The sequence below is a fragment of the Thalassophryne amazonica genome, chromosome 21 (assembly GCF_902500255.1).
Source record: "Thalassophryne amazonica chromosome 21, fThaAma1.1, whole genome shotgun sequence".
NCBI classification, from domain to species: Eukaryota; Metazoa; Chordata; class Actinopteri; order Batrachoidiformes; family Batrachoididae; genus Thalassophryne; species Thalassophryne amazonica.
In genome coordinates this window covers 29,713,924-29,733,891 of record NC_047123.1, presented here as the reverse complement: position 1 = coordinate 29,733,891, position 19,968 = coordinate 29,713,924, and the positions used below count along the sequence as shown (strand labels likewise).

At 42.9% G+C, this 19,968-nt stretch overlaps 1 protein-coding gene across 6 annotated transcripts in view; it reads right to left on the bottom strand.

The window, feature by feature from the left end:
- The window catches only part of LOC117503615 (MAM domain-containing glycosylphosphatidylinositol anchor protein 2-like), a 325,073-nt gene that overhangs the window by 23,304 nt on the left and 281,801 nt on the right, over positions 1–19,968 (bottom strand). For 4 of the 6 annotated variants that reach the window (XM_034162875.1, XM_034162874.1, XM_034162877.1 and 1 more), the window contains exons 13-14: positions 7,296–7,316; positions 584–739 (exon numbers count right to left, since the gene is read on the bottom strand). In XM_034162875.1, the coding sequence (XP_034018766.1) occupies positions 584–739; positions 7,296–7,316 (177 nt within the window). The remainder of the gene's footprint in view (positions 1–583; positions 740–7,295; positions 7,317–19,968) is intronic. The other 2 variants (XM_034162876.1, XM_034162879.1) reach the window with 1 other exon arrangement.

Sequence of the window (19,968 nt, the reverse complement as noted above, 5' to 3'; positions counted from 1 at the left end):
TGCAGATAAGCTTGTGCCACAAAAACATCACATTTTTCTTACCATCATCAGTGTTTTATTGGAGAATTTGATTGCAATTTTGCATATCCTAGTCAGATTACGTATGTGACAAAGTAGGACAAATGAAACCAGATATGTGACAGACACCCGCACGCTGCCCAAATGTTGTCGCTGATGTTCCCTCACCATACTTCATAGTCCTCATTTGAGTCTCTTTTTATGTAACAGCTTCTCTGACACAAAGCCATTCCAACAGTAGCTAATGATCATCCACAGAGAGCTTGTACGAAGGTTATCTAGTTATCTCCTTAGGCCACTAGTTGGTTTCCAAGTCTCACAACCATACAGTCAGGCAGGAAGCACAAGGACACAAAAGACTTGGCACATCGTTCTGCAAAGATCTCTGCATCAACAAACACTTCTCTCCAGAAATTGAATTCAAGTCATGTGCAATATCTTAAACCTTTTTGGATTAAAATTTGCACAGGCCTAATGATCTTGATCAGTTCTGTATTGGACTGGTATTGGCCCAAGCTTGGGTGTCATTATAGGAGGTGAAAATATTATCATCCCTATGACTTACCCTGCTTGGAACCACTGTGGTCACTGCTGGGCCCCGTATTGGGCGTATATCTGGTGTCACGTGTGGCAGCACTATGCCGCGTCCAATCAAAATCGTCATTCTTGTCTTGGGTGAACATGCAGATGGCATCGTCCTCAAAGCCGCAGTGAAACTCTCCTGGAGAGGAAGAGCAGAGCCGGCCTTTTATGTTTATATCATGAAGAAGTGGAGAGAAGAAGCTTTAAGGGCAGCGTAACATAGCCTGTGAGCTAGGTTGGTCACAACCACCCAGAATGGCAAAGCATTTGATATGGCTTTTTGGTCCCCCATCTATAGAGACTTGAATAATTTGTGACAGACTTTTTAATCTGGTATCTTCATGTATCAAATCCAATCATATGTCTGACCATTTTTTGAAATAGTGAGCCCAAAGTCAACTTTGACCTACTTAGTACCACTTAATGTTCTCAAACAACACTTACAATCCCGCCTCAGTATACCATGGCCAACTCAAAAATGTATGATATCATCCTGGGGTGGTCGTTATAACCAGGTGGGATCAATGAAGGACTCAAAATTCAACAATATTGAGTACCACTTTATTTGTCTGATCATAGTGATTCCAAAAAGGTATAGTTTGGACTATGTGCGACTGAATGTTCTGGAGTTATGGGGTAAAAACAGCAAAAATGCTGACAAAGGTCAATTTCTACAATGGTCAAAACAAACAGTTCCTTCAATTTTGGTAATAAGTGATGCAAATTTTGTGTAATCCTGTGCAATCCTTCACTGACCCCTACCTGGCTATAGCTGCCACCCTGGGATGGAGGTACATGTTAACTTGGGATATGTATACAGAGTAAATTTTGGGTGCTATGTTTTGCCCCACTAGTGGTCATGTCAGGCCACTGGCCCAAGAACTACACCTTCTGTGTATTTACAGGATTTCCAGGGGTGTGTATTTCTACAAAATACAACGAACATGGAGCATTTAATTACCATATAAAATCTATTGAACAGTGTTTCTAAATTTAGTTGTGACCTGTCGCTGGCTCGGCTGGAGGTATCAGTATTTCACTTATTATTGCAACAATATGCAATTTGATGGAGCTTTGGTTTGAGGACAGCTAACTCTGCAAAACCATGACAGGGTCCATTCAACGATTTCCCCCTGTTGCCAATTTGCAGTATTTTGGCCCATTTGTCAGAGTTAATTGTCTCAGATATTCAGAAGAATTTAAATAGGACAAAGAGATCCGAGTCTGAACAAGCTGCACACATCATAAAGAAATTCACAAGAGATGAAGAAGTTATTGAAATATCAGTCTGGAAAGTGTTACAAAGTCTCTTCAAAGGCTCCGAAATGCCAGCGAGCCGCAGTGAGAGTCATTATCTTCAAATGTTAAAAGAAAAAAAGAATAATCTTTCCAAGAATGGTCAGTCTCACAAAATTACACTGAAAGCACAGTGATCGAAGCATTCAACAATCTACAAATCCAGATATATACTGGATATAACGTTATATATATATAACGCTAAAGGACCATAGTTTGAGTTCCAAAATGTTGCATCACTACTCTGTCACTTTTTTACCATGGAGCAACTTTAACTTTTGACCCCTGAACAAACTGAAATTGATCTTTGTCACCATTTGTGCTGTTTTTACCCCATAACTCCATAGTACTCAGACATCGATAGTCCAAACTATACCTTTGTGGAATCTTTATGAACAGAGAGACAATGTGACATACTTTCAATATGATTGGAGCATTTTTAAATATTGACCCCAACCTGGCAAAAGCTGTCAACCTTGGATGGCCACCATACATTTGTGTATGCTGTGGTATTCTGAAGTTGGATTGTAAGTGCTGTTTAATACCCTTAAATGGTACCAATTGGGAAACCTGACCATACCTCATTTTATTTTTTCGACCAACACCCATCGTGTAGAAATTTAGCAATGACACTTATGTTGGATTATGTGGTGCCTTGTGGTGGGTATCATCTAGGTTCTCAATGTTTTGAGACACAGGGAAGGGTATCCGGTGTAAAAATTTGTGCAAAATCAACACCCAGATCCAATATGGTGAATAAGCCAAACCAACCCACTGTTTGGAAAACACTGTATCGTTTTCTGAAGCGATAGGTTCATTTAGTTCATAGCTTCAAAAAGCTTTTCTTGTACAAATATGCGTTCAGTCATTCCAGAAGGATTTAGGCACAAAATCTAATGTCCCAGCGAGGGAGCGTCACATAGAAAACCTCCTTACATAATTACATAATTTCCAAAGAAAGTCACATTACCACCGAAGTTAGCCAAACATATCACGTAACTATATGAATAGCGGCTCTTCCCAACCTTGGAGACCCCAAAGTGTTGGCCATGATGTCATATCACAGTTTGAAACCTTCGACCTTCATGCAACGTTCTTTGGGACGGCGTCTGTTGTGACTCTCGTTGACTAGCTATATCTTAACTGTTTCAAAATACTCAAGTCAGTAAGTGAATCAATATCTCCGGAGAGGGGTTCTTTGGCTCTACAGCCACAGACCAAAGGCACAATAAAATATGGTAAAGGTCTTGCATAAAGAAATGCTGATTGATGAACGCTGCTGTGTGCAGAATTAAAAGCTATCCAGCGTTTAAATTAAAACTCGTGTATTAAATCGTTTACATGCGTGCTGAACGCAGAGCCTCCACAACCAAATACGTGGGTCGGTGATGATTTTTATTTGGTTTCGGACATGCATTTTCCACCAAATTATAAAGGGAAAGTCATGTTTCTTTTCCCTTGTAATTGCTCTGGTCAGAGAGGAGGAAAGAGGAAGAGAAGTCCTGTCCGTGTGTGTGCTGGATGATGTGATCGCAGGAAGCGCCACTCCACACGTAACCATAATATTCAGGAAAAAGCCTGGCAAAAATTATTAATCATTATTCAAGTTTTAATGGGTCTATCAACAAAAATGTAAAAACTGGTATATACACTCAACAAAAATATAAATGCAACACTTTTGGTTTTGCTCCCATTTTGTATGAGATGAACTCAAAGATCTAAAACTTTTTCCACATACACAATATCACCATTTCCCTCAAATATTGTTCACAAACCAGTCTAAATCTGTGATAGTGAGCACTTCTCCTTTGCTGAGATAATCCATCCCACCTCACAGGTGTGCCATATCAAGATGCTGATTAGACACCATGATTAGTGCACAGGTGTGCCTTAGACTGCCCACAATAAAAGGCCACTCTGAAAGGTGCAGTTTTGTTTTATTGGGGGGGGATACCAGTCAGTATCTGGTGTGACCACCATTTGCCTCATGCAGTGCAACACATCTCCTTCGCATAGAGTTGATCAGGTTGTCAATTGTGGCCTGTGGAATGTTGGTCCACTCCTCATCAATGGCTGTGCGAAGTTGCTGGATATTGGCAGGAACTGGTACACGCTGTCGTATACGCCGGTCCAGAGCATCCCAAACATGCTCAATGGGTGACATGTCCGGTGAGTATGCCGGCCATGCAAGAACTGGGACATTTTCAGCTTCCAAGAATTGTGTACAGATCCTTGCAACATGGGGCTGTGCATTATCCTGCTGCAACATGAGGTGATGTTCTTGGATGTATGGCACAACAATGGGCCTCAGGATCTCGTTACGGTATCTCTGTGCATTCAAAATGCCATCAATAAAATGCACCTGTGTTCTTCGTCCATAACAGACGCCTGCCCATACCATAACCCCACCGCCACCATGGGCCACTCGATCCACAACATTAACATCAGAAAACCGCTCACCCACACGACGCCACACACGCTGTCTGCCATCTGCCCTGGACAGTGTGAACCGGGATTCATCCGTGAAGAGAACACCTCTCCAACGTGCCAAATGCCAGCGAATGTGAGCATTTGCCCACTCAAGTCGGTTACGACGACGAACTGGAGTCAGGTCGAGACCCCGATGAGGACGACGAGCATGCAGATGAGCTTCTCTGAGACGGTTTCTGACAGTTTGTGCAGAAATTCTTTGGTTATGCAAACGATTGTTTCAGCAGCTGTCCGAGTGGCTGGTCTCAGACGATCTTGGAGGTGAACATGCTGGATGTGGAGGTCCTGGGCTGGTGTGGTTACACGTGGTCTGCGGTTGTGAGGCTGGTTGGATGTACTGCCAAATTCTCTGAAACGCCTTTGGAGACGTCTTATGGTAGAGAAATGAACATTCAATACACGAGCAACAGCTCTGGTTGACATTCCTGCTGTCAGCATGCCAACTGCACACTCCCTCAAATCTTGCGACATCTGTGGCATTGTGCTGTGTGATAAAACTGCACCTTTCAGAGTGGCCTTTTGTTGTGGGCAGTCTAAGGCACACCTGTGCACTAATCATGGTGTCTAATCAGCATCTTGATATGGCACACCTGTGAGGTGGGATGGATTATCTCAGCAAAGGAGAAGTGCTCACTATCACAGATTTAGACTGGTTTGTGAACAATATTTGAGGGAAATGGTGATATTGTGTATGTGGAAAAAGTTTTAGATCTTTGAGTTCATCTCATACAAAATGGGAGCAAAACCAAAAGTGTTGCGTTTATATTTTTGTTGAGTGTATGTTGAAGTCTGCATTTTGGACACACATTCAAACGGAAACTCAGTGTGGGGGTTTTGATGGTACGCCCGCTTAATTTGGTCACGTGACTTTGACGCGTCTCCGCGTCAAACTACAGAGCGTTAAAGAAAGACGGTGAGAGAGCCAATATTTTGCTTCCCAGGAAAAAGGTGATAGGTTTTTTTTTTATTCTAGGTTCTAGGGACATGTCTTCGACCACCCCCATTAGCAGGGTCACAGCCCTCCTTTCACCTGAAGCTACAGTAGATCCGCCCCTGCAAGACACTCAAAATGATTCAAGAAGTGATGTATGCATTTCAAAGCAGTCAAAATATGACAATGATGACTTCTAATAGACAGTGTAAACGCCAATCTGCCCCCCCCCCCCCCCGCCCAAAAAAATGAAATCTCTGCCCCATCCCTAGAAGGATGGATGGATGATTGTCCTTGTCCTTTTTTTGTCCCCAGAGTGTCACTTGCAGGCCTACATGTAACCAGTTTTTAAATCCTCACTCTCTTCTGCATCACTTTTCTTTTTCTCTTGCGTGGGTGTGCACGGTGCAGGATCAGCGGCCCAACTCTGCCTTTTCTTCCCCGCCCACCTTCCTCCCATCTTGTTCGCCTTGGCTTTTTGGTTGCCCTTTTTTTTTTTTTAAACTAGCAAAGTGTGCAGTGACAGAATTAAATTGTGGGCTCCGTCGCCCACGTTAGTGGCAAAAACGTAAGCGCGACCCTCACATGAGATATGGATGCTCAACAGCGAGCATGCCCGTGAATATCCATGTGAGTGGACAGCCGGCTCGCTCGAGCCCCTTTAATCACCACTGCAAACAAAAATACACCAAATTGCCGGACACGTTCCACACTGTCCTCAAAGAGACCATAAAAATAAAAGAGCATTTATATTCAAGATGCGGACGTGTGTTCTGATAAATATTCATTATTTTATTAAAATGCAGCTTTGAGCAGTTCAGAGTGGCGACCTTGGCAGGAGTGGAATCTGCTGTGGGGCGTTTCTCCCGCGCCTTCTCAGGTAATGAAGGCAAAGGAGTGTGGGTGGATGGACAGAAGGAAGGAAGACAACAGAAAGAAAGAGTGGAACAGAAGCACTCTTGACTCTCCTCCTGCTAGGCATGCGGCGGTGTAGCTCACGGTGCAACAACACAAACCGCTGTGAGCCAAACTAAATATTTTCACCCCCCCACTGACTGGCAGGGATGGGAGGATTTGGAGGATCGGCAGAGAGGAAAGTCTCCTTTGGGGCTTTTGGATAATGATGCTGGTGATTAGGATGTTTGTTATCATGGTGGCAGCGTTCGTGCCAACACCCGCTGTAATATATAGATGTACATAAAAATATGAATCTCCGTGCACAGTGGCGTGCTTCAGCAAGCAGTGATTAAATGTGCATTGTCAAAGGGTGAGTAATAAGGAAAATTTGAAAAGTTTCTCATGCAAATGGGATGAAACAGTGATGCATGTGTGAGCGCATGCTCGTGCGTGCATGCACACAAAGCGATATAAATGCATGCATATTATTCATATCCTGCAGAGATTTCAATCAAGCTGCTACTTGCAATTACACTCATTACTGATTAACCTGATGGTTATTGTTCCAGTGATTGCTTATTTGAGAAAATGCTGGAAAATCGCTCCAAAAGGTCAGATCATAAATAAGAAAGTGTGTGTGTGTGTGTGTGTGTGTGTGTGTGTGTGTGTGTGTGTGTGTGTGTGTGTGTGTGTGTGTGTGTGTGTGTGTGTAAAACCACTTTAAACCAGATTATCTCGAATGTGATCATATAACACCAGTTTAAACAATAATACTGCCTGGTTGAAAGCTACTTAAAATATCAATCATAACAGGAAAAATTCCATATGTGTAATTCTACAGTAACGGCATTACAATTTCAGCAAAATCTGGCGATATTTTATCTTACCAATTAAAATTTGCAACTGTAAACTCTCACATATGAGAGGCTTTAACAAGTCAAAAATTCTGCTATTATCGCTGGGAATTTATTTAAGTGATGTTTTACCAAAATATTTGACGAGTTATTTGCGTGCCGTTCAGCTAATTGTTACAGCATCACAACTCTGAGGAGACATGCTGAGACAAATGCACATTACTTACTCAGGTGTGGATTGATGGGAGCTGTGAAACAAACAGAAAAAGGCCAAGAACACTCATTAGTGCAGAATATCACAGCCTTCTGTCATTACATGAAACACCAAGTCATTAACGCAAATGTGCACAGCTGTACAAATACTCACACTGGCATGCTTTAAATATATATTGGCATTTGGTTGGCAACATTTTATGCAGGTTTTGCACGTTACTGTGTGGTGGTACACAGCGACCCTTTCATCTTGCTGTCAGTCTCTGTTTGGGCGCTAACGCCCACGTGTGTAAAAGTTAGTGTCTGCGCACTTTGTTCAGTGATTTACTATTGTAAAACAAAATGAAAGAGGCCCATGGGACGGCTGGGAATGTTGTTTTGTGATATTAAGGCATGAGCAGCATATTAGCGTGGGCCAATTCCATCTCTGTGAAGCTGTGTTGCTCACAAACAAGTCATCACACTGCTGCACCAAACAGCCCTCAGCTTTGGTGTTGGGATTAATGGTATTATTGTAATTTGCAGCACATCTTTCAAATTTATCTGTAGAAGATTGTCGTCTTCTCAGGGAAAAGGTGTTACAGTTGTCCACTCACATGAGTCAATGGATTCCCTTTAATTTTAAGGGGATGGTAGCTTCTCTGTTTGCTTGGTGACATTAGGCTTTTAGGTTTTTAATCTCCTTGAAGTAGTCATTATCATCATTATTGAAGATCTGGTCCACCACAAAGTTGGAAGTGGCCACCTAGTCATAGTTGATTAATGAGTACAACAGGGGGCTCAAGACACAACCCTGAGGGGCTCCAGGGTGGATGATACAAGCACGTGCCACAGTGTTGAAGACCCCCAGCTGCTAGAGAATGCCAAGGGGATGTCCATGTTAAACCTGGTCCGGGCAGATAGATGGTTCAGTCCAGAGGTGGGGATGGATGGACTGGTTGTCTGCATGGGTGGTTCTCATCCAGGACCCACAAATGCATTTCCCGTTTATATCAAGAGATGGGGATAGCCCGTTTGTTTGCATTGATAGATGCCATCGGGGAACCCAACCAAGGCGGCTCTTGGTGTTATAGATGGCGTCAAGGCGTGGTGCCATTGCTTGCCCCAGATATGACCCGATTTGAACATATCTAGATCCTTACCAAAAACAAACAGGGTGACAGTAACATTTATGTGCAGTTTAATGTTTGAACAGTGAGCATCTTCATCATCTTCATCATCATCATCACCTCAATGTTTTTGTTTCAGGCTGGGGGCCAGAGTGGGGGGTGGTGGTGGTGGTGGTGGGGGGCACTTGCACAAAATGACAATGACACCTATTGATTGTGATGGTATTTGTTAAATTAGTTGGGTTCATCAAGAAAAGTGTACTATGCTTTTTTTTTGTTGAGAATTTAAACCATCCGTTCTTGCTATGATGCAGAAAATACATAAAATGATGGAAAATCCTGCTACAACAGCAAAACAAGTAAAACAACATCAAAACTCAAAGGTGGGGAAGAGAATTATACTTTTGACTTAGGTTAAAATGTAAAAAATTTTTTTTTTCTCTGCCTCTTATTACAGTTGATGAAAGGAGAAATAAGTACAACCTATATAAACCCTGAGGCCCATTGATAGAGGTGCTTATCCTCAGATTCTGAAGTGTGAAGTGGGTAAACTCTCCGACTCCCTCTGGACGGGACGTCAGTCCATCAGTCAGTCAAATGTTAGGTCAGTAGCAAAGGCTGGTACCCATATACAGATGGTGTACTGGCACCATTCAGACAAAGTGTCTCACCCAAAGACACAAAGCGGTATCAAACCTCAGTCTACATACTGGCGGTCCATCACCTTGTCCTGCTCTGACACAGTAATACTACATTTCCATATGTGTCTGTAGCCATGATGACCATCTATCCATTCAGTTCCATAGAAGCGTCCATTCTGCCTGACAGAGTACGAAGCTCCTCCTTCAGTTTTTTTGTTCTTCCTGGTCTGGAATTGGCTTCAAGTACATTGGATTATTATTATTTTTTTTTACTTTTGCCATGGATGTCAAAAAGATCGAATGCGCTGTGTGCTCTGAAGCTAGCTTTGGAAAGCTAACAAGTTAGTTTCTTTGTTTCAATGACTTGAATGTTGAGATTCAAAGTGTAGTTGGAGAAGTATAAAGAAAGAAAGTAGTTTTGCAACTTTAACTAATTTTTCAGCAAGAATAGGCAAATTTGTCATCTCTCGTTTTTGTCTCTATACTCTTGCGTGATGGTCAAGTGGGTATGTGTGCTTGTTTCCAGTGCAAAAGGTTCCCGGTTCAGACCGACCCCTGCCCATTCTCCAATAGCGAGTTGCCTCAGTAACGGCTTTTGGCGTAAAACGTGTCAAATCATCATGTAGATCGTCCTTGGATCTGCCGTTGCAACCTGTAGTGAAAACAAGGGAGATGCTGCAGGGACTTATTGTTCTGTGCACATATGCCACACAACTGGATCATGAAAAATGGAGGAAAACAGCCTCTCCTGGCTGCTGTCATCACTGTAAAGAAATGCATTTCTTTGGATTGAACACTGGATGGCATATCGGGTGTATTTGGGGCACTGTCAGTCTATGTGGAAACAAGCTTGAGTGAGAGGAATTATAGATATAGCGCAATGCTAACATACCTGTGAGCATGTAATCAATGAAAGAGTGTGTAGAAAGAAAGTGACCTTTTGGAACTTGTCCAAGGCCTGTTTCACAAGAATTTGAAAACCCTGGCAGTAACAGGACTGGATGTACGCTGAGCACAGATGGACGGATGGATGCAAAGTCTTTGTAACACCTCATGGCCGTATTTTGTCCTCAGGTAAAAACTAATGGGACTGTGTTAACAATGCAACAGTTGCTACTCATAACTGGAATTACTGAGATTCTTGTCCAAGGTGATGTCCATTCAAACATGAATCCTGTTCTATGCTTCCACTAAGAATCCCATGAATCCTTGAACAAGCAGTCGGTCTTTTTTAATTTAATCTAATTAAATTTTTTAATGTCTTTACTGTAAGAAAATTGCTTGTTCTTGCATATTGGATGCCACAGTCTTAAGAAAACAAACTTTTGCTTGGCCGGCTGATGAATAGACTCCACTGGACAAACGTGAGGCTTGTTTAGCATTCTATCCGCTGAGGCCGCGGTTCGATGCATTCCTCATTGATAATTTAAGATGCTTCCATTGCGGCCAACAGAGAAAGGTCAAGGGTACAGCAGCGAGTTGCAATGAGCCAGTTAGTCAGTACTTCACTTTTTTGCAGAGTAAATACCATTTAACCCGTCAAGAAGATTCATGGGCATTTTCATGATCGATTGCTGACCGGCTGAATAGATGCGATACATCAGCTTTACCATAAAATGATGTTGCCGCGTGATTTATGAAACCCCGCTGTTCAAAGAGTGGGATTGATTTTAATCCACCCAATTAAAGTGAGTAATAACAAATCATTCCTACAATGGAAATCATACACTGAAGGTTGGGGAAGGCGAACTGGATCGGTTTGAAAGCACAGTAATGATTCCTGTTTATCGCCGAGTGGTGGAAGTGGTTCATTGAAATGTTTTCTTACTTGTTTGGAATAAAGAAGTAAGCGTGAAAAAAATAAAATAAAGGCAGTTGCATTTCCAATTGAATCATATGAAATGTTCAGTGAACTGCACCACTGCAGTTGAAGCGGTGCCAGAGAGTGCTGAGAACAGGCTGTCTGCCCTCCTTGTGTAGCAGCTTTAATAATCTTTTGTTACCGCTTGAGGAAAAAAAACAAAAAAAAAAAATGCAGCATCTACCCTGTGCTGAGCGCGGCAGCCGTGCTGCAGTGACAATCTTCTGTAGAGATGAAGAAAATCAACTGTTGCAGAGCAACATTTTAAATGACAACTTCCAGCCTCAGGCCCACGGAACAGTTTCCACCAAAACTGCATTCTGTCTTTTTCCATCTCCTCCCTCTGTGACTTCTTTATGCAATCACCCCCTCCGATCCCACTCTTCACGTCTTTCCGCTCCCTTTTCTCTACATTTTCTTTCTTTTAGTTCCAAGTGATTATGAAAATATGTTCTGTTATCTGTTTTGTTTTTTTTTGTTTTTTCTGCTCGACCTGCAGCTTCCCTGGGCTGACTCACGGCGCCTCAGTCCACGTGAACGTGTGCGCTCATGCAACATCTCCCACCCCCACTGAGGAAATCAAGCTGAGCGCTGAGCAGGCCCAGAGGCTACTGTGCTACTTCAGTGCCTGCACACTGATTTTCTACACGCTGATAATTTAGCTTCCAATTTAAATGCCTGGATTGGAAACGGAAAAACAAATAAGGGTTGGAACTAGAAGGGAAGACAGAGTCCAGGCATTGGACATTATCAGCTCTATGGTATGTTCCAGCTCATTAAATATTTGTTCCATTGAAAGAATGTAAAAACATTCATTATTTGTTTTATATGACACCTAAAATAGATCCTCTTCATTTTATATTATATTAATTTACAAACAACAGAAAATGGACATTTTGGTACCTCCTCAGTGCAGCGAAAAAAATAATGCCAGAAATTAATCCAGCTTTGGTGCGTCACTGCTTTGACATCAACAATTCAACACGAACTTTACATCGGAGTCCAAAAATAATTTCGATGATGAAGTCCGCCTCCGCCATTCCGTGCATCAAATCGTCATCCGTCAGCAAAATGGGGTAAGCGGCGCCCGGCTTGTGTGAGCATGTGCGCAGTGTGTGCTCACACAAGCCGGGTGTGTAGGTATGTAGGTGTGTGTGCAGAGTGCAATGGTACCAAATGTATGGAACCAAATTTGCACTCTGAATGCAATGCAACACAAATGGGATGAATAATCCATGTCATGTGACATACAAAGCACCAATCAAATGACAAGGATCCACTCAGCTGTTATGTAATACCAAATTGTCATGATTTGGCAGGAGATCAAATTGAGCAGAGATGAATATGGATTTTAAGGTGTGAGGGGGCACAAATGAAAGATGGCAGTGAGTTTTTATTTGTATGGGAAACAGCTGAGATCTGCTGTGACTGTGGTGGTCAGCAAGCCGCTCAGAGCATGAAATGATGCCGACACTTCAACTGCGTTCTGTTCACGTGTCCCTGCTGCAAGGGTTAGTGGTCTGGTGGTCTAATTTTAGTGCCGCAGAGAGAAAAAAAAAATCTAAGACATCAAGAAGAGTTCTGCTGCCTGGAGATGCATATAAATGCAGTGAGCTGTTGAAAGCCATGCGTGGGCAGAAACAAGTTTACTCTCGTCTTGTGAAGTGTCCCATTGGGAGATACCTTGATACTCAGAGCAGCCCAGCGACGATGGTGGCCAATGAGCTGCTTGGCGTGCAGCTCTCAATCTAATTTTCTTGCAGAGCAAAGAAAAAAATCTATCCCAAGACAATAAGAAGAGTTCACCTGCCTGGGGATATGCAACCATACTGAGGGGGGGGGGGGGGGGGGGGGGGGGGTGAACTCTTCCTGAGGCTTGCCAAATGGTGAGGAGGACCCGGCTGCTCCAAACATGACGAGGTGAAACGTGCTTCAGACAGTCAGCTCATGTGCGCTGTAACTCGGCCCATGAAGGTAAATTAGCTGTACTAAAGAAATAGTAATAAACTTTTAAAGTGTAAAATAAAGTACGTAAATTGTGATGTTTTACTGCAGATATTGTGATTTTCCAATTAAAAAGACATCACCCAACCCTGGTCTGGACCTTACTTAGACAGTGGTTATTGAAAAACACTTTTAGTGGTTTTGAATTGTAGGAAAAAACCTCAAGCAGACCAGACTTATTGGGGGTGACCATCTGCTATGGCCAAACTAAGAAGACAACAAACAACAAAAAGCACAAGATTGGCAGAATATGTGAGGACAGAAATGTTGGACTTAAACAACTGTATGCTATCGATACAGGATTGTGAAGACAACCACACCTGACCCAACCTTCTCTGACCCAAGAAACACTGGTGGTCGCCTAACTTCCACCCTCCTTATCTGCTGTAACAAACAAACTAAAACTGAATCATTCAAAGAAAGCAAAGATTTTATTCTTCTTCTTCTTATTAGTAGTAGTAGTAGTATTACAGAAGCTGTTATTTAATGCTTTTGTACGGCAAACACGAGTCACTCTGGAATGGCCTCATGCGAACATGCTACTACATTCAACCGTGGCCATGAATAGCCCTCAAGGAAACATCAAAGGCTTTAAAAACAGTTTTCACATAAAATGCACTCTTCCATTCAGGTAAACAACATTCAATAACAAGCTATAATGATATTTAATTTTGATGGTTACCAGGGTAAAAATAAACAGGGTGGAAAACAGGATGAGTGCAGCCTTAAGAGAACCCATTTTCAGGCAGGTCATGATCACAACATGCCTATTTCAGGAGTTTATTCTTTTCCAGCAAACCGCTGCGTGACGCACGACTACCTTCTGCCTAAACTGCCTAATTTTGATCGAAACACAAAGTGAGCACATCGCCTGCTTTTGGACAGCGGTCAGTCGAGGCCGTTTCCGGATGCAAACACTGACTTCATCTTGGCACCATGCCTTGCCCGTTGGCCTACGGCTATATTACAAAACAGCAGACAATGAGAAGGCTGAAGCCAAGTATCCTCAAGACTACAGCGGCTTCTCGAGACCGACCTAACATAATCCAGGCTCTCTAAGATTCCCATCCATCATGCTCAAGGGATCTGGGCGGGTGCCACAAGGACGCCGAGGGCTTCACAGCTCAAAGTCTCATTCCAAATGATAACAGTGAAGATAAATACAATTCAGCAATCCTCCTCTCACATCCCACTATTGCGCCCTTCAACCTGACCGCACCGTCCCCTCTACTGCTACTCCAGTAAAGAAAACACAAACCTATAGATGCACCAAAAACTCTTGCATTATCTTGTTTTACATTAGTGACACATGGTGCAAGTGGAGTAAAAGTTGATCCTTAATGGAGACCTGGGCAGCATGGTGGCTTGGTGGTTAGCACTGTTGCCTCACAGCAAGACAGGCATGGGATCAATTCCCACCTGTGGCCTGTGAGTTCTCTGCGGGTACTCTGGCTTCCTCCCACATCCAAAGACATGCAGGTTAGATGGATTGGAAACTTTAAATTTAAATCCTGTCCAGGGTGTACCCCGCCTCACACCCTATGACTGCTGGGATAGGCTCCAGCCCCCCTTCCCCCATTACCCTAAATTGGAGTAAGCAGTTGAAGATGAGTGAGTAAGTGAGTAATGGCCACCTGCCAACTGGTGTTATTTGAGTGGCAAGTGGAAAATACAATAAATGTAAACCAGGTCACAAGTCCTACGTAGGTCTAGATAGGCTTGCTGGTGCTTATCTCCGGATTCCATGGTGTGAAGCGGATGAGAGTCTACCACTCCTCCTGAATGGGATGCCAGTCCATCACAGGTTACAGGTTACTTTCCTAGGCAAGGTTGGTATCCAATTCCAGTTGGGTGGACTGGGACAATGCAGATGAAGTATCTTGTCCAAGAACACAGTCAGGCAGCATGACAAGGAATCAAACCAAAGTCTACATCTTGGCAACTGAACTCTTTATCCCACTCATCTACTTGCTCTACCTTAGCAGTAGTTGTAGGTTCTCCCTCTTGAAGAGGTTGACTGTTACACTAGAATAGGTCAAACGATATAAATTATTCAGTTGACAGGCACAATGATGATCATATGACCCACTTAGGGGAAAACAATCCAAAATGAATGCAAAAACCCCAACACACACCTGAATTTTATGGATTCTTCTTCTTAATGAGGTTGCGCCAAGTTTCATGTTGTGATAAAGAAATTTAGTGGAACATTGAGTGACTCAATGAAAAATGCCCCATGTTGCCACATAAACACACCGTAAAGAAAATGAATCCAACCCAAAACTGAACACCAACAAAATTGTATGGTTCCAAAATGCATTCATTTACCATATTTTCCATAGTATAAATCACAGGGTTGTTTGTTTACTAGTTTGACAGGAACTGCAACTTATATACTGAAAAATCACACTTTCCTTAATAATAATAAAGGGCAGCACGGTGGCTTAGTGGTTAGCACTGTTGCCTCACAGAAAAAAGGTTGTGGGATTGATTCCCACCTGTGGCTTTTCTGTGTGGAGTTTGCATTATCTCCCCGTGTTTGTGTGGGTTCCCTCCGGGTGCTTCCCATGATCCTTAATTGGAACAAGTGGGTATTGAAAATGGATGGATAATAATAATTATTACAACTATTTATATAGGATGTTCTCAGGAATCAACCCACTAAACTAAGCAATAAAAGAATCATTAAGAAAAGAATAAATGTCAATAATCAAAGTACACAACAACAGTGCACAAAAATCCCAAATTAAAGATCTGATAATATAGAAAAAAGGTACAAGATATATAGCAGTGAGATGATTTTCCTTCTTCAAGAGGCGTTTTTTGACATAATTTCGAAAGCTTGGGGTCGGAGACTAAACAAAACCCCCAGAAATTAAGAAAACGTCTCTGTGCTTGACGGTGCCACTGTGGGGGTTGAGACGAGGGCCAAAGTGTTAGGAGGCACACAAACACACGCTGAGTTTGTTACTGCGGCAGAATTTAAGCGGGGTGTATTTGGGAGCTCGATGACACGACCATCCTTCATCCTACAGCTGGGGATATTATAACTGCTTTTGTGTTTTCTTGCCAAGTCGTAGAAAAGCTGCTACCATCGGCTTTATGTGCATCACAGTGATTGCTTGGCTGATTGGGCCGCGTACAGATTTTAGAGGTTTTATATTAAACCCGCCTCAGAGAGGAGCAGCGTTTCTCTTATTCACAGCTGGACTGTGGCCTAATTTTGTTTTTTGGCCATAACTCCTTAGGATGCCAGGTGATTTACACATTCATGTATCAGTTTAAATAGTCATTTTCCTTGCAGATGTTTTCCCATACCCATGTGAAAGTGAGCAATAATCAGGTCCATAAGTATTTGGACAATGGCCTCATTTTTGTAATTTTGCTTATGTGCATCACTGGCTTTTATTCAAGGTGTTTCCCCAAATATATCAGCTTAAACACTGACGAATTACACCCATTCTTATACACAGCCCCTCCATTATCAGAGTCTATAAGTAAATGGACAAATTAAACATCAGGATTACTGTCCAGCATCACTTTTACAGTCAATACAACTCGGGGAAATATGCCTTGTGAATAGGTCTTGGACTTTACTTGCATTGATCATTAAGAAATATAAACAGTATGGCTTTCCATTGCAATGACATTGACTGATGAGGGAAGCCACCAAAACACCCATGACAACCCTGAAGACATAGGGTTCTGTGGTGGTGATGGGGGGGGTGCGAAACTGCACAGTGCAACTTTTATCTCTTGCATCAACAAATATACAGCTTTCTGGTGCAGTGGCACAGAGAAGGACTTTCTTAGAAAGAAGATGTGACATTTCAGCTACAAGTTGGGAAAAGGCACATGGGAGATTCAAGCTTACACATTTGGTCCTGCAATTACTTGGTGGCTTTTATGACATATGTAGAGCATTTTGAGAGCATTTGTCCATGGACCTGAAATCAGCTTTGATCTAATTGGTACGTAAGGGGACTAAGCCACACTTATAGTCCAGCCCCCGTATACTACTGGGCTACACACAAACATACAGTGGCCATCCCAGAGTGGCAACTATAGACTGGCAGGATTTCACAGGTCTCAACACTTAAAATTTCTCCAATCAGATTTTGCATTAGTTACATTATTTTATCAAAACTGGAGCAAGTTTAACTTTTGACACCAGTCCAACTGAAATTGACCTTTGTCATATATTTTTAAACCACATACCTCTATAAAATTCAGTCAGATTGTCCAAACTATACCTTTTTGGAATCTTTACAATTAGACCAACAGTGTGCTTTTTAATCTGAGTGGAGCATTTTTAAATGTCGACCCCTTTTCTATCCTTCATTGACCCCTACCTAGCTATAGCTGTCCCCCCTGGTATGGCTATCATCTGTTTTTGCGTAGTCCATAGTATGCTGAGGTTGGATTATAAGTGTTGTTTAGTCCCAATAAGTGCTACCAAAAATCTGCTTGGCCCATGAACACTCTGCACTGGCAGAGGGGGCGCTGTTGTGTAGCTATGTCAGGGTGCGCTTGCTTTGCACCCTTGCTTGGCATTGCATCCAGATGTCTCCAGTCCAGTTGTCCTTGCTCGTGCACAGAATATGCATTTGCCTATGGATCTTCCTTACTTTCTCTCGCTGTGTAAATGGCCCCTGTGGCATGTTGTTCAACCAGGGGTATGACCAAGGTCCTGCTTTTGGATCCAAGGTCCTTCAAACATGGTTGTGGGTGGTGGTGGCTGGATGGGTGTCATGGGGTACCTACACCAGGACACATGGGGGTGCCTGAGCACACCCCTCTCAGGATTTGGAGCCCTCCCTGTGTCCTGGGACTGCTTGATAGCTGTTGGAACTTGTGTTCCTAGCATACATACTTGCAACTTTGCGATGTTAGCATGGCTGCAGGGCCCCTGCGAACCTCAGAGATTTTCTTTTGGTGCCCTGATTCAGTATTTTGACAGCAATTATAATACCTTCTGCAGTAACCAAGTGATCACCCCCTTTTTACAAATGATTTTTCCTGTTTCTTTTTGCATAGTTGTCGATTTTTACCTTTGCTTCCACGTCGTTGCGTCTCACTTTTGCTCTTTGACAGACAACGACTGCCAAAACCCAAAAGAGAATTGGTGACATATATTTCCAAATATTCATTTTTGGTTCTCCATTGCATAATTACGGTGTTACAATGCAACAGGCCTGCTTTCAGACATGAGAAAAGCAATGGAGGTGATAATGGAGATGGTTCTGCAGCGTGTTCTAGCACGTCAGTCAGGACATCTTACGGGACACGTTCTCAAAGCAGAGCGCTTTCAGATCAGACCTACATTAGCCTGCTCCAGTGACGTTATGCTGTGCGTGGGAGTACAGAATAGCCCTAGAGTGATAATTAGTCCAGTCTATGATTCACACTTCAGCATCAGCTCTCTCTCTTGCTCTCTTCCTCCCCCAGCTATTTTTTTTTACTTTGTTCTGCTGCATCTTCCTTTTCATTCTCAACTTGGCTGCCTCCATCTTTATATTGTGCTGCTCTTTGCCTCGCTCTATCTTAATTATCCCAAGCATTCAATTCAGTTTGATTCAATTCAGCGGAATTCAAATTAGCAAGATAATACAATACCCATACTATTAGAAAAATACGAGCACATAAATGCATATCTGGCTCTCCCTCACGTTCTCGCTCTCCTTTTCTCAGTTCTCTTTACATCAGATGTGATGAGCTGCAGCGAGGCTGAATAATTCACAACTGCAGGAGCACAACTCAGGGCAAGCACAGCAGTCAGTGGGAGACGCAAAACGTCAGCCTTTCTGAGCGTGCATGTCTCGAGCAAGTGTGCATCTTCTCGCTGACACGACTGCAAACACTGGAGCGTGTTCAGCGACATGCCAAACCCAAAGACTGATAACGCTACATGCATTTCCAAGCTACCGTTTGGCAGAGATCCCGCACAGTGTTGTAATTTATTACCTCCACCAAGAGCTGCACAACAAGTAGATCTGTGGGATAAGGAGTCGGAATGCTTAGGCCTGGGCTCGATTGCCGGTGTCACCAACCAAATGGTCCCCCCCTAAAAACGGTCTGCCCTGGTTTCACTGCGCGTGCGTCATCAGTCACGGTTCACCGATTATCACCTCGTTTCTGCTTCAAACTGCACTCCAGTCATCATCTGTCTCAGCAACAGATATCTGAAGCTTTTGTACAACAATCATTTCCACATAAATTCGGCATTATTTCATCATAAAAGACGGAGGAAGCCGAGCGTGACAGTTGCACGAGCTGCTAGCTGATGCATTCACCGCACGTCGGTCATTTCAAAGCGTCACAGAGTATCGCCTGGTTTCTGCTTAAAACTGACTTTAGAATGATTTAAGATTTTTTACCTTGTCATCTGATGGTTAATAATCCCATTAATCCATTTGATAGTTTTGGGTGAAGAAACTCAATCTTAGACCGGTGGCTGAGCTCCAAAATGACGCATGCACAGTGGAAGCTGGGTGGACCAATTTTTAAGGGGGACTGTTCGGTCTGCGCCACCGGTCACACTATCCATTTGTGTCCTTAGATAACAGACTTCATCTGCTTCATCTCAGTCCACACAGCTGTAAATGGGTACCATCTTGGGGAAGTATTCTGTGCCCGACGGGCAAACAGCCCAGGGGAGTCGTAGACTCACTTGCTTCACGCCATGGGAATCGGGATAAACACTTCCAGCAATGGGCTTCAGGACCTATCGGACTTTCATCTCCAGCAAGGAGGTTATGTTTTCATTTCTGTGTCTGGTTGTAGATCTCTAAACTGAAATTTTTGACTGTATGCATTTTATGTTTCAACACGTAACACACTGTGGGAAGCCAACTTCCACTATATTTGAACATCAGGACTGTAAATTAGTCTCTTATGATGCTTTGAGAGCAAATATTGTATTATGCTATGATGTATTCATGGTCTAATACCAGAGGTGCAGGTTTTTCTCTAAGTACTAATTTGTTCATATCAGCACTCCCAACTTGCCCCTATGAAAGATTGAGCCCCCTGCCCGTGCATGCATGAATGCATCTGTGTGTGCATGCACATA